Source organism: Phasianus colchicus, chromosome 13 (assembly GCF_987193195.1).
Source record: "Phasianus colchicus chromosome 13, bPhaCol1.hap1.1, whole genome shotgun sequence".
Lineage (NCBI taxonomy): Eukaryota > Metazoa > Chordata > Aves > Galliformes > Phasianidae > Phasianus > Phasianus colchicus.
The window spans coordinates 3,645,675-3,660,513 of NC_143448.1; the positions used below are offsets into that span (position 1 = coordinate 3,645,675).

The 14,839-nt window shown below is 37.3% G+C and overlaps 1 protein-coding gene across 2 annotated transcripts in view; it reads right to left on the reverse strand.

The window, feature by feature from the left end:
• The window catches only part of NFATC3 (nuclear factor of activated T cells 3), a 60,685-nt gene that overhangs the window by 21,364 nt on the left and 24,482 nt on the right, over positions 1-14,839 (reverse strand). For both annotated transcript variants that reach the window (XM_031615133.2, XM_031615132.2), the window contains exons 4-7: positions 4,315-4,514; positions 3,113-3,285; positions 2,212-2,352; positions 419-474 (exon numbers count right to left, since the gene is read on the reverse strand). In XM_031615133.2, coding sequence (XP_031470993.1) covers positions 419-474; positions 2,212-2,352; positions 3,113-3,285; positions 4,315-4,514 — 570 coding nt within the window. The remainder of the gene's footprint in view (positions 1-418; positions 475-2,211; positions 2,353-3,112; positions 3,286-4,314; positions 4,515-14,839) is intronic.

Below are 14,839 nucleotides of genomic sequence, written 5' to 3' on the forward strand. Positions count from 1 at the left end.
GTTCTGAAAGTAGCACTTGTCATTAAAGAGACACATTTAAATGATGCTTCGTTTACCTGCCAGTGCATAAAATACACCAGGAGTCAAAAAGAATTGCACTTTGGATCACTTCAGCTTGAAAGAAAGATTCTAATGCGCTGGAAATTGCTTGTCATCTTACAAAACTTATTTTCAGTTTTCTTTTTATCCAATTTGAATTTCTTTTTGCAATGCTTTCTCAAGCATACTACTTCCAGTTCTTTCAGCACGTCATCTTAATGGCTATTTTAAAGAATCGGGGCAATTTAGAAGTCTCCAGTTGTCTGTCTGAATCAATGATCTGCTTTGCTAAGCGAAGTCCAAATTTCAGAACAATGAAGATGAGTAGTTCCTCACTTTAAAACATAATTTCTAAAGAAAGAAAAAGAAAGTTTCTCACCCCTTGACACTTTTCCCTAATTATTTTCCCTTCTACCTCCCACTGAGGTCGTCCATCTGTTGGGAGAAATTAACAAATAATTGAAGCAAAAAGCATCTTCTAAAATCCTTAAATACTTAAATACTTGATGTGCATTTACTGTCACTCATAAAACAGCAATTCAGTGAGATACATTTTAAACAGATTGCACTACATAGGGATTCTTTGGATTTTCAGTACTACAGGCACTGAAGCTGAATGTTGTGTAAGATTCTGCATTTAACAGAACCTGATTACAAACAGCTGGATCTGGCTCTAAAGGAGGCAGTGTGGTTGGAGGTTTTTTTTTTTTCCCAAATAATTTTAAAAAACGAAGTTAAATAACTAATACTACTTAGGATTATTCAAACAAACATGCTGAAGATTTACAGGCTCAGTCACCATATGAGAAACAATATATACCATAGCTGCCTGTACATATCCAAAGGCTATGAAATGAAGACATATGTGCTGCAGAACCAAAAGGCCCTGTAGTTCAGCTATGGGGCAAGCTGTCTGTGCTGTGAGGGAAGTCACTGCACCTTGGTGAACATCCTCCTTGCTCTGACCTAGCACAGCCTGCCATCCTTAATCTACTGTCCAGCAGCAATGTTTCCTCAAAAGGGCTTAAAAGTACAACCTGAAAAAATGGATATCAAAATATACAATACATTAAAAAAGCAACTTATGCTACATTTGCCAATTAAAACAAAATCAACACCACACTTTTACTTAAATAGTTAAGAAAAACAAGAATGTGGCAGAATTGGATTTAGCTGCAACCCCTTAATTTACTTTGTTTAGTGATAAACACAGGTGCATACATGCATACATTATATATACATATCACTCGAAGATGCTAAATTATCCAACATTTGAACAAGTTAAATTATCACTGCTGGAACTGGAATACCTGGTTTCAATTTTTCAGGAAAGAGTAGGAAAGATATTTTCATAGGGTTTTTGAATTCCCTAGCTGATGTAGTTGCATTATTAAACAAAATTTAATTAGTATGCAAATAGCAGTTATTTCTGGAAAATGACAAAACTATGGAAAAAAAGGGCTTAACTCCAGATAAAAAGCAAAATTTGTCATTCTGTTACAGACAGTTCTTACATCACAAATGTAACTTCTCAGTGAATTTTCTATCTGTATTTGAGACTTGCAGGAACTGAGCCTGTATGTGATGCAACCACCAAAACTAAATGATCCCTTAGACTGCAACTCTGAAGAGACTCTGGGTAAAAAATTCTATTTTAATATCAGGTTTTGTGATGATACGTATTTTATCATGTATTTTTAATATATTTATTGAGATACATTTTACAATTTTAACCTAAAATAACAGGAGAGCTAAGCTAGTGCCTTTGAAAAAGCTCTGATTGCAACCAAAGCCTCAAAGCAAAATAAATAATTAAGTTCCATGTAATGATAAAACATGAAGTAACACCAAAAATATCAGTGTAAACCAGTACATTTCCATTAGTTCCCATATTTGTTTTTCACCTTTTCTTGTTATATTAAGAAGAAAATAAATGATATGATCTATTAGCTGCATCTTTATTCAAAGCCAGTTATGCTGCAGCTGTCTTCCCAAATCACAAGTGCTGTTCTCAGCAACCACTGCCAACCACCACAGTGCTCAAACTGAAGTTTCAAATTCCTACTTCAGACATCATTTTTTTATTTTTAAAACATCCTTTCTTCCTAAAATTAAGCTCAGATAGTGTTTTTTTGTTTTGTCGTTAAGGAATAAAAGTAGGGAAGCATTTACCTTGTCCTTTTTCAAAAAATATAATTTTTGATTCTGGAAGGAAATTAGATCCTGTTACCACCATTTCATGGCCTCCATTGACTGAGCAACTATTGATGCTGTACTTCTCAATCTGAGGAAGTTCTTGAGCAGATCGCTGAGCTTTAAAACAAAAAGAAAAAGATTACTTGCAGTTATAACCATAGCAGTAATTCTCCTACGGCCCTAAACTAAAGCATTCGAGTAGAAACTAAAAGTCACCTATAAATATATATAATGTATAATATAAATATATACAAATATATGAATATAAGTATATGAATTGTGCATCATTTAAGCTGTTTGCTCTATTTACCTAATTTCAACAATTCTTTCAACAAACAACAAGCAGCCATGAAACCCAACAGATTCTACTGTTACAGCAAATGCAATTTTTAAGTTAGGAACACTAAGTTAAAAAGTACTTTAAAAGCTACTTTCTTATTCAATACGTTTCCTTACTGCCAGCATTTAAAGACACGAACTTCCTAGAAGTTCAGTTGCTCATCAGGTATTGCTGTAAAACAAGTAATGGTATATAGACTGTTGTAAATGAAAGTGTTATTTCTTCCTAAAATAAATACTTACTTTCACTGCTGCCTCCTTCTGCATACAGGAGCTTCTTAAGCTGCTAATTGTGTGACTGCAGCATTAGGTTTAAAGCCTAAAACACTGCTACTCCTCAGAACCTTCAGGTTACCCACTGCTAAGTACCATCCTCAAATAAACAGGTATCATTTTTTCTTAATTCAGCTCCTTACACACAATACTTTTCACAACAATCATTACAGATATTCTGACAGTAAATATCATCAGAATGACATTATTGCAGACACGTGCAGGAAACATGAGTATGAATTACATATAGTTAAAGCAATCTTACAGCATTCAACAGGTATGGAAGCAGTCTGCAGAGATAAGACTTTTCCACTAGGCTGTGGGATGTGAACACGAAACACGAGTCGGACTCTGGTATTCTTTCTTCCAATATCTGTCTCTCCCTTACGGAGCTCAATATCCGAATTGCGAAGTTTCAAAATACCCGCACAATCGATACTGGAGGGAGGTGAGGAAGGATGGAATAGAAGAGAAATGGAAGAAAATGAATCAAACTTTTGCTTAAGTATACTCTGCAAGCCTTTCTGTTAAAGAATGAAGAAGATGCAAATTTCCCCCATGTTATGCCGTTTTAAATGTTTCCATTAACAGATGTTAGTGTCAAATGTCAGCAAATTTTATATATTCTGCCTTACAAACACCTAGCTGCTGCTTTTTTGAACCTCTATAGTGTTATTCAAAGTAAGCTATGTAACACAGTAAACATTTACAAGGATGATATTTAGTTCACTTCTCTTAGGAAGAGACAATGACAGAACTGCAGCTGTCACATCCCAGCTACCATTCCGTATGGTATTCACATAATATCCTGATTATTCACATAAGCCACACAATACTTCAATCAAATAACACAGAAGCTTCTGAAGACTGTTACTGTGGGTCCAGAGCATTCAATGGAAGTAGCATGAGATCTGTAACTTTAAGAAATCTAAGCTGGCCTCAGAAGTCTCTTTAGAAATAAACAAGCTACAATAACAAATAACTGCTTCACTCACTTCGCTCTCCAGGCAGAACAGAGCAGTATAATTGTTGCTCAAACTAAGCAGTATTAAACTATTATTTGGCACATTCTATCTGTCAAGACCTGAAACATCAGAATAACTCAACTGTTAAAAAAAAAAAAAAGAGAGAAAATGGCCGTCAGGATATGAGAAGACAACCACGTTACTGAAAAACAAGCAGCTGAACTCTACCAGCCAGTTATAGTTCACATGCAATTCTACAAATGTGGGGTCATACGTACATACAGAGTAGATGGGAAAGTATAAACCCCCACGTCGTTCATCTTCCCATCAACCACATGAGCTTCCTTGTTTCCCTGCTTCATTACTTCTAACATTACCTGAAGACTTATTTCGGAGTGCTGACACATTTCTCATGAATCATAAATATGCTGTTTTACTAGATGTTTCTTTAGTACAAATGGGAAAGAAAAAAAGACATATCAGCTGAAGAGCTGCAAAGTACCTGGCTGACATATTATTTTCAGGAAGAAGTGGTATTTCCAAAACTTTTGTGCTGGCGATGATTATCTCCTGACTTGCTGTAGCAACAGTTTTTCCAGTGATTCGGTGCACCTGGTAAAATGCATGAGGCCTTAGGTAGCGATCATCTGCAGTCCCGATGAACATCTGCAGGTTTACAGGCTTTTCGCTGTAGCCCAGGAGCTGATGAAAAAAATAGATGTATTAAAACATGAGTATTAAAACATTTTTCTGCATTTGTGTGAAACAGCAGTACTCGGTTTGCATTCTTATTCAGTCTCCTGTGTTTGGGTGGGTTTTTTTTGTTGTTGTTTGTTTTTGTTGTTAAGAGTAGGAGTATGAGAAGAAGGAGAAAGGAAGCAGTTTGGGATTTCTGTTTCTACTGTTGTTCTGGGCTGAGTGACCTCTGGACCATTACTACAGCAAGGGAACTACTGAAAGGCAAAGAATTCTGGATTTTGCTGTCCCCAGATCTCCCTGTACCTTCGAAAGGTCAGCCCAGTCCAACTTCTACATACATAACTGAACTACACTGGCTTCAGCTCTGAAACCCAAATTCTGCCTCCTCCTCGATTCCAACTACCGTCAGCAACTCACTTGTTTGCAGGCAAGCAGAAAAACAGGTGTAATATTGTTAAATCAAAAAGTCACATCTTCTTATGGCTTGATCAATCCTTACCTCTTGGGATCCTTGTTACAGTGAAGGAAAAGTACCTGTCACTAAAGGTACACAAAGCTTGAAGTCATGGCAACTTTTATTAAACGCAATATTCTGTCCTATAATTGACTAATTTCCATCAAATTTCTTAAAGGATTTCATTTATTTGCATTTATATACGTATTTCTACTGCTGATAGGCTTATATTCTTTCAAATATGTAAAATCTTTTTGTTCTTACTGGAGTTCTCAGTACGAAAAGCTAAATTCAGAAAATGAAACCTAAAACCTCAGTCACTAACAAAAGTCTAGGCTACCAGAGTTGATATCCATGTAAATCAATGCAATATTGAAGTATTTACTGATGTCAAAGTACAGACAAAGCTGCTGTGACCATTGGTGTTCTGACAGGCTTCTTGCCCTGCATTTGTTAAGTAAGCCATAAACTACAGGAACACAACCAGCTCACAACATCCTACTCTTTCACCCCATTGAAAGTGGGACATAGGGACTCATATTAATTAAGGATAATTTCCTTTTAATACTTGATGCAAGACTCCATCTTTACAAAATATTTTATTGTAATACCAAAACTCTCTTTGAACAAATCTCTATTCTTTCAGAACACTTAAGTATTCTTTATGCATTAATTTATTCTAAGTACATACATTAATTTAGCATTTACAGCAGCCACCTTTTCCAAAATTCTCAACACTGTTACTCTGCCATCCATTTTCCTCAGCTGAAATCCAGTTTTAACATGATGAAACACAGGCTGAATGTGAGCGCTGTGAAATGTATTCACTCTTAATACTAGGAACTATAAAAATTACAAGCCAGACCTATTCAAAAACTTGAATAACTTCCAACCAGGGTTATTGTGACGAAGCTGATTTCCAATTAAAGCTATCTTCACCTTCCTTAACAACGGATACATACAGAATAGTTTTAGAGATAACAGCAATGAGAGACAGACTCTTAACACTGTGCCAGTCTGCCAGCAGAGACCCTACAGAAATCTGCACAGAGCAGGAGCTAAATTCAGTGAAGCAAAGTATACCTGGTGCTGCAGGGGTGGGGCCTCCCAGGCAGCATGGCTGCGCTCTACATAAGCACTGCTCAGATCTGTTTCTAACACTACTTCCATTATTCCTGAGCAAAGATTCACCCTCTATGCTTGGCTCAGATATGCTATGGAAGACACAGGGGGTTGAGTTTCCAAATATTATTCTGCAAAGTGTGCTGGAAGAGGGGAAAGAGGCAGAAAAGACGGACAAAAAAAAATTCCCATCCCACCAACAGATCAGTTACATATCAGCAAGTTATCAAGTGCATTTTCTGAATGATGATCTTGTAATACAAGTTTGTATGCATGCACTGTACTCCTGGTTTATATGTACTAGATTAACCAACGGATGAATGTGAAACCGAATGCTCCATTCAGCAACATTACAGGGAAAAATATTGTAACGAAACAGAATGCACTCATATAATAATTTAGAGAAAACCTATGCATGTTACAAATCAGAAACATATAAATCAGGCTTCTCATGAGCAAAAGTGTTCTCTAATAACATTAACATAACCCCCTAAGAATTTCATACACACTGAAAAGCAATAAAAGCTTAAACCAATCTCAAACGAAAAGCAAACAAGCTTCCCTCCACCACCACTGAGCTGTGTTAATCAGACACTTACACCACGGCCTTCTCATGCACTGCTATAAAGCACCTGTGGTGAAGGCCTGTTAAAGGTACTGGAATATAAATGGTTAGGCAGAGCAATAGCATGCTGGAAAACTAGAAGAGACTTCATAAAATTTTACTTTTCCATAAAGTGATTTATTGTGTTTATTTAATGTTTAAAATTAAAAGAGAATGTGAAAAGTAAACAAAGTTAAACTATAAATATAAATAATGTCTACAAGTAAGTGTGACAATTAAGTAAGCTGAGCAGTGGCAAAGAAAAAGAATAACCTTGTCTCCTACACTGCACAGTGTAATTCTGGGCCTGATCACAGAAACAGGAGCTATAAAGAACCAAGGAAACATCTTTTCTAAGCAAGCAATGAACAGCTTAAGTGTTTTCATGTTTAAACATTGTGTTTTCAACAGGAAAAACGATGGCAAACCTAATTGCCTATGGAAGCTGTATACATGGAGCTGGAACTTTTGGCAGCTGGGGAGAGCTGCTTTAGATTTTAGCACTTTCCCTTTTCTTGTCCAGGCGTGCATTACAAGGATTCCACAGAGTACACCAGCAAATTTACACAGCGTTGTTCATCAAAGAGAAGATTCTGTTGGGGGACAGTGAGTCAAAGTGCTAGTAAAAAAATGAGATGAGAGCTTGTGGAAAAGATGCCTGCACCTCATTAGTAAGAAGATAGCTGGAGACTACCGGGGGCTAAAATGAACTGTTTTACGGTGATGGTAATCTCCAGAGCCTGCTACTCCTCTCAGTCTGCTCAATGGCACACTTCCCTTGAATAATGTCTTTCTGAGTAAGTTTCCCATTGTATCTATCTATTTAGCATTTCTTTGGTCCTTCAGAAAGGCCAAGGTAATATCAGAGTAGGATAGGTTAGTCAGAAACAGCAGTAGTTGTCTCTCAGTTACATTCCTGCAGCATCTATGATCGTGATTCACATTCACATTGTGTCAGGAACAGCTACACATCTATAATTCTGTTTGAGAGCTGTTTTGCATTTAAAGCACAAGTTCCCCTTTATTCACTAAATATGATATTAATCTCCCTTATTATTAGGCCTGCAGATCACTTCCAAAGACACACAGTCCATATGTACCTTGGATTATCTACTCTTTTTACACTGCTTTGGTCTATGATCAATACTAAGGACAGCCCGGTGGAATTAACTTCCACTGCTACTGCTTCTAAAACTAAATGATGGAGCTAAGGTCTAATGTAAGCCCAAATATAGTATTATACTGACAACAGTATTCTGTGAGCATATACATGAAGATTATTTCTTTCAGAGAATCATTCATGGCCCTCCTCCTGAGCCACATTCTGTGCCTAGCATAACATGAACATGCAATTAAAGACAGCCTATTTCATATCATTCCTGAGAACAAAGGACAACGCTGGATTACTTTGTTAATTCATCTTGAAGTACTCCTACCTTATTTCACTGTAGTTCTGTCCAGCCGTACGCAGAAGAGCATGAAAGTAACATCAGTACAAGAATAAGCCTGGTGACAGCAAGCCTGAGATGTTGTAATAGAACCTCTACACCTTTACACCCACCATCCTTGGTCCCCCCACTGGAGACTGAATTACCAAGGAATCCGAATTAACTAGCAACATGACAAGCTCTCCCCAAAAGAAAGATGGCATCTGGATCCTGAATCTGTTGTTGATGCAATAATAGAGGCTTACTATCCACAATCAACTTCAAATTAGGAAAAATGATATATTTGGAAATTTAAAACACATTAAACTACAACTTGGTTTTCATTCAAAAAAATGTTGACTCTTATAAATGTTGATTCAATGACAGTGGAGTTAGTTACACTTCCTTACTAGCTCATCTGTGTTTGGCACAATACTGTGTGATAAGCAGCCCAAACATTTAAGTTCAACAAAAAACATGCTATTTTTTCTTCAATGAAAATACCTACATAATTTAGGAAAACACATATCATGTTCTGTTCAAGTGTCTAGTGAAGCTTTGGTACCTGTTATTTGAGCTTACTGTAGTAGATCATCCATGATTTGTACAGCGAGAACATAATGTTTCTGTAGAGATTATAGGTATCAAAACTAAACTGTTTTACAGACTTCTGGTCAGTGCTGCAGAATTGCTATGATGAAGATGCAATACAATAAATTGCTACAATATCAGCCTACGTGAGCTTCAATCACGGGTCATTCACAGAAAGACTAACAAAAACAAACTTTTTGTTTGTTTTTCTCCCCATGCATATCAATGGAATAAATGTTGGAACGCACACAATCCTACAGCTGTGTGCTACAAAAAAAAAAATTACTTTTAAAAAAATATACCACTTTCCCAGGAGTAGCGAGCAGTGTGCTGCAGCCAACTAATAAGTTACTGCGTACTGTCACTACTGACCTCTAGAAACCCTCCTCTGTAACAAAATACTGATACACCACCCACTGCTTTGCAGAGGAAACTCAGCCAAGTTGCTTTTGTGTTTCTATATCGTTTCCATAGCAAAGGTCAGTGCATGCGTAAGTTAAACTAAAGCTGGAAGGCTAAAGACTGAAGGTCACAACAGGATAAGCCAGAAGAGCCTCACGCCAAAGCATTTCCAGCCTCATTAACTACACTGCACACAGTAACCTCATGCAGGTCAATAGTTTGCGATTTTTACCAAGTAAAAAGAGAATATGTTAATGAGACATTTTCAATCATCAAGATCAAAATAATTAATTATTTCTTCCTTAATGGTCTCATGACAGCTGGATGCATTGCAGTGGTGTCTGTATTCCTCAGAGCAACCCCAAAGTTACACAGTAAGGTCAACAGAGGAGAAAAGGTCCAATTATACGAAGGCAAAAGGGAAAGGAAAAACAAAGCTGTTTTCTTGTATTAGGTATTTTTACTTTCTACAACTGTATAAATAAAGACATGGTATAATTCACCATGATATCTAAACAACCCTAGAAGAAAGGAACTTTTACTACGCAAGTTTTACTTTACTTTCAAACATCTGTTTACCAAACAAAACCTGCCAGAGCTCCCCGCAGTAATATCATAAAGCAAAAAAAAAAGCCTATGAGATATTTTGTCCTCTGAGACAATGGAGATGTGACCAACAAGCTTGGCATACTCTGGCTAACAATACCCAAGAAGCACCGAAGCAACAGAATGACTAACACTGGTGGTGCAATTTCCAGATGTTTATTAACAGTGGCATTTTGAAAAGCTTGAACTGAGCTATATGTACAAAATCAAGAAATTAGTTCAGGGAAACTACTGAAAATCAGTGACTACAATCATCACCCCGTGGCCTTGCAGAGGCGCAGTAAAGGCTCATCTACACTCTCCTGTGGACTGTTCACATGAAACGGCAGGCATTCATTGCAAGGGAACTCCATTCAGATTTCTCTGACAAGAGAACAGGCTCAGAAAGACTTAGCAGTGCACGGGAATAGGTTATTTTTTACATTTCATTCTGAGTCCACAAAGCTTTTAATGTTACAAGACATTTAATTCCTAATTTTAAAATTAAATGTTAAAACAAAACATCTACTTCCCCTTCCTGAATTGTGGTACTATTATCAATCAGCTGATATTTTGATGTAGGAAGAAATAGAATGCACATCAGAAAAGCGTCCTCCTTCCTCATTTGCTAACGTATTTGTTAAGTAGACTAACTAAAAGATCTTATAATAATAAAGACCTCTGGGATTCAGAGTAGATAAATAAGAAATAATGAAGTATGAAAGAGAAAAAGTTAATAAACTACTAGACTGTGGCACAAGTCCAAATTAAAAGCATTCTGAAGGTCATCACAAAGACAAATGGGTCCTGCAAAGGAACCAAAACAAAACTACCAGTGCATTACTGGTGTATTACCATATAATCATACAATGTACAGAACATCCTTCAAGGTTTAAAAAGCTAAATTTTCTATTTCTGAAATCTCACACACACTCACTGCTTGCAGATAATTTGAAAGTATTTTAATGCTAATTTCAAGCATGTTTTGAAGAGTATTTCAGCTCCAAGTCTTGTCCCATTCCACGCTACCAAAAAAAGGAAAGCAACTCATAGTTAAAATAACAGTAGAATCACAGAATTGTAGGGGCTGGAAGGGACCCCTACAGATCATCGAGTCCAACCCCCTGCAAAGCAGGCCCCCTACAGCAGGGTGCACAGGTAGGAGTCCAGGAAAGTCTTGAGTATTTCCAGAGAAGGAGTATCCACAATCCCCCTGGGCAGCCTGTGCCAGTGCTCCATCACCTTCACTCTGAATAAGTTCCTTTGCATATTGGTGCAGAACTTCCTATGCTCAATTTTATGGCCACTTCCCCTTGTCCTGCCCCCACAATCCACAGAAAAGAGGTTGGCCATGTCCTTTTGACTCCCACACTTAAGATATTTATAAACATTAATAAGATCACCTCTCAGCCTTCTTTTCTCAAGGCTGAACAGACCCAGGTCACTCAGCCTCTCCTCACAGCGGAAATGCTCCAGGCCCTTTATAATCTTTGTGGCCCTCCAATGGACTCTCAACTTCACACAGTGCAGAACTGCTAGCTACATCAAACTAGCCATCAAAATAAATGACCCATGTTCAGTTTGCTCTACGCTATCCAAAAAATAGCATTATTTCTGATCTTCCAAATTCCAATGCCAAATTATGCTATGGACAGTTTTTCAGATGAGCCTTTATGAGCCTTTCAGGGAAAGCCCATGTAACTTACAGAAAAAGCATGATCTGACTTTGGGAAAAAATAAAGGTTACTTTTCCACATCTTAGTAACCACATGACACAAAAAACAGACAACTGGCATTACAGATCCTGTATGCCATATAACTTTTTTTTTTTCATATTCATGCATTTTCTAGATTGAGTATTCAAACATACATTAGATGCATCAGTGTGAGTTTTACTATCTATCTGGGGGATTCTAGAGCAGATGTTTATATAGTCATGTATATCTGTTCTTAGAAATATATTTATGCCTAGAATCTCATCCAAAGGTCACTGCTTTGTCCAATACAGCCAGTTACATGATTCACACCGGCTGACACTTACTTACCTTCTCCCTTCTACATATATTTGCAAGTTACTGTCACCAAACAATAAACAATTAGAGCTGGGCTGCAACCTGCCTTCTGGTGATGTACAAATAAGGGGAAGAATTCAGGACAAATATAAAAGCATTAGAATTGAAAAAAATGAAGACAGAAGGAATGGGAAAGGTCATGAGACACACAAAAAAACATGCTATTTATTGGGCTGAGAGAACAACAGGGAGAATCCTGATATAATGCCTGTTACTCAAGAAGTTACATGAATTGGTCACAAGGAGCACCTGAAAAAAAGTGACAGCACAGAATTACAGGCCAGGAAGCAAACACTCATTTAGATGATCTTTCATTAACTTGGACCATCTCTGACATTTCTCAGTTAGATCCTTCCACGTGGGTTACAGTTACAGCATACTTGAATTCAAGCAGAGTTCGACAGGCTTTCAAAGGACACCTTTCTGGTTCAGAACTTATCATGTCGTTCAAAAATCAGTATATTTTTTCTCCCCTTGCAATTCCTCAGTCATGACCCTCCAGCTCTGTGATCATATTAAACAGAGCTGACATTCAGTCCCTCCTTCACAGGCCTCAGGTAAGAAGTTTCTGCGACTATAACTGCATACACCAATTTTTCTTTAATACTTTGATTTTTAATCCAACACCTTTCCTCAACTGTAACACTGCTGAGTGGTCCATACAGATTTCACATGATGCTCCCCCTCCTCTGTTCTGGCAGATACAACTACTGTAAGAGTTCTGCACATGGCAGAGTAACTAATGAAAGACACTACCCCTTAAGTGGCTAAAAAGCCACATGGTTCAAGCAATTTCCTAATATCTATCACTGCCCCAAATTTACACTGCATACATGAGACACTTAATCTATGAGTGGAACCTACACAACACCTGTTGCAGATCTGCCATCATTTTAGATGAAAGTTCCTCTTATCATTGCTCTCACCTAGAACTCATCCCCACTGTGGCAGCACCTTGCCCCAGGACACACTACTCGCATACAGAACAAGGAGTTCAAAAGCCCCTTGGTACACCTAATTGACTGTAAGGTCAGAGATCACCTTCCTCAAGGGGAACAGAACAAAACATGAAAATATTTGTTGTGCACAACAGAAAGTAGTTTTCTGTGTGTGTGGTTTTTTTTTTTTTTTTAAATAAATAATTTTAGAACAGGAAGCTAAAAAAAAAAAAACACCACCAAAACTATTCCTGAGAGATCCGTACTATGTTTCTGCCTATTCTGAAATGCTCTAAATCACATATGTGAGGACTCACGACAAGCCCTAACCACTTTAGATAACAGGAAAAATCTCATTCTAGAGAACAAACATGTTATTATGTACGTATGATCTGGAGCAAGAGTGAGAAATTCAAGGCATTATTATCATTCACATAAAACTCAGATGAAATGCAGCAGCTATTTGTTTAGAAGGCTTTTTAGATATGTGAAACATTAACCCACTGAGTTAGGTGAAGGCAGAGGCTCTTAGAAGCTGCTTTTGTCTCCTGATTATGCAATCCAAAATCGTCACACAATTTGCATGACAATTTCAAAATGTCACCTTTCCCCTTGCTAGTTGTGCTGCCAAGATATTTATTTCTTCCCTGTGAAAACTGACAGCCAGAAAAATCTCACAGATTTTTCTACTCAGGTAAAATAAGTAATGCCAAATTACACAGACTTGCTGAAACATTCCCTCAGGCAAGCAGTGATTAAAGCAACAGTTATCTGCTATTTAGGAACTTTTGCCACTAAAATGCTGAAAATAAGACAACTGCATTTACAGAATTACTTCCTTAAAGTCAATGAACTTACAGAACAAAGCACGATGCTCAACTCATTTCATTTCCTCACATTTGAAAATAAGCTGATTAAATGTACTCACAACAGATGATGCCAAATTTGTCAGAAGCTTAGTTTCCTAGCAACTGGTATAGTACAGTATTAGTAATAGATTAATGACATGTGCTAATAGATTAATGGCTTGAAGCTACGCACTATCTTAAAATCTTTATTTTAAATAACACATCAACTGTACATGCAGAACTACAGAGGCTTCACAGTTAGGAAATTAAATGTTCTTTCCATATGCTCTTAGTTCAAAAGCAACAAAAAGTTTGAAGCAAGAAAGAGCACTGAGGCCTTCAAGCACCCAGACCCTTCCTCATCTCTGACCTGCTTAACATACAGACACGTAACACAAGAAAATGCCCAGTACATTACTGCAGCGATCACACACATGGATCTAAATGGTGTAAGGCCAAGACCACAAAAAAAGTCCAATTGTAACACATATAATGAACTGAAGTTGTGCAGTAAACTTCCGTAAGTGCTAAAAAAGACTGCATCTTTGTATTTAAATGGTTTGTGTCTGCACACAATAGTATTTACTTTTCACCAAACTTGGTCCTTAGCATATTGTTTTTTACCAGCAGTGAGTGAAAAGTTAATTCAAATCCTTCTTTTGTTTCATAACAATTTCCTCTTTCCCATCAAGCACAACAATTAATTTCTAATCCAGCCGGAAGAGACCAAACTACAAAACAGAATATTGATCTGAATTTGTGTTCGTTTTACTTTAGAGCTGCACAGCACAATGCACATGTTCAAGCACGAGACTGTGAAGACTGTGAAACAACTATAAATACTATGCCCTTTTGTAAGACCGTATTCTTGTCATGGTGAGGTATTTCACAATTCTTATGTGAATAAATACCTTTGACAATAGTAAATCACATAGGTTACAGAGCTGGTTTTTTCTGACTTGGGGTCTAAGCACTGCTACAGAAGCATCAAGTAGTTCTGTGAACAAAAGAAACCCCATGGGTATCTGTCAAGTCTGGAAAACATCAGCAAAACTAGTTCCCTTAACACAAATACTAGCGCAAGACACGAGCACCCAGGGGAGAAGAAATAAACAAATAAATAGCTTCCAAACGCTCAGCAGAGACTTATTTTGTCAGTTGCAATTTCCCAAGATTCTGTTCTTACTAACGATGTATTGAACTCCAGTGCCAGCTACCTTGGTATGTGAAAGTTGTGTCTCCTTATCTTCCACTGACTAAAACAACACAATGCTCCACAAGAAGA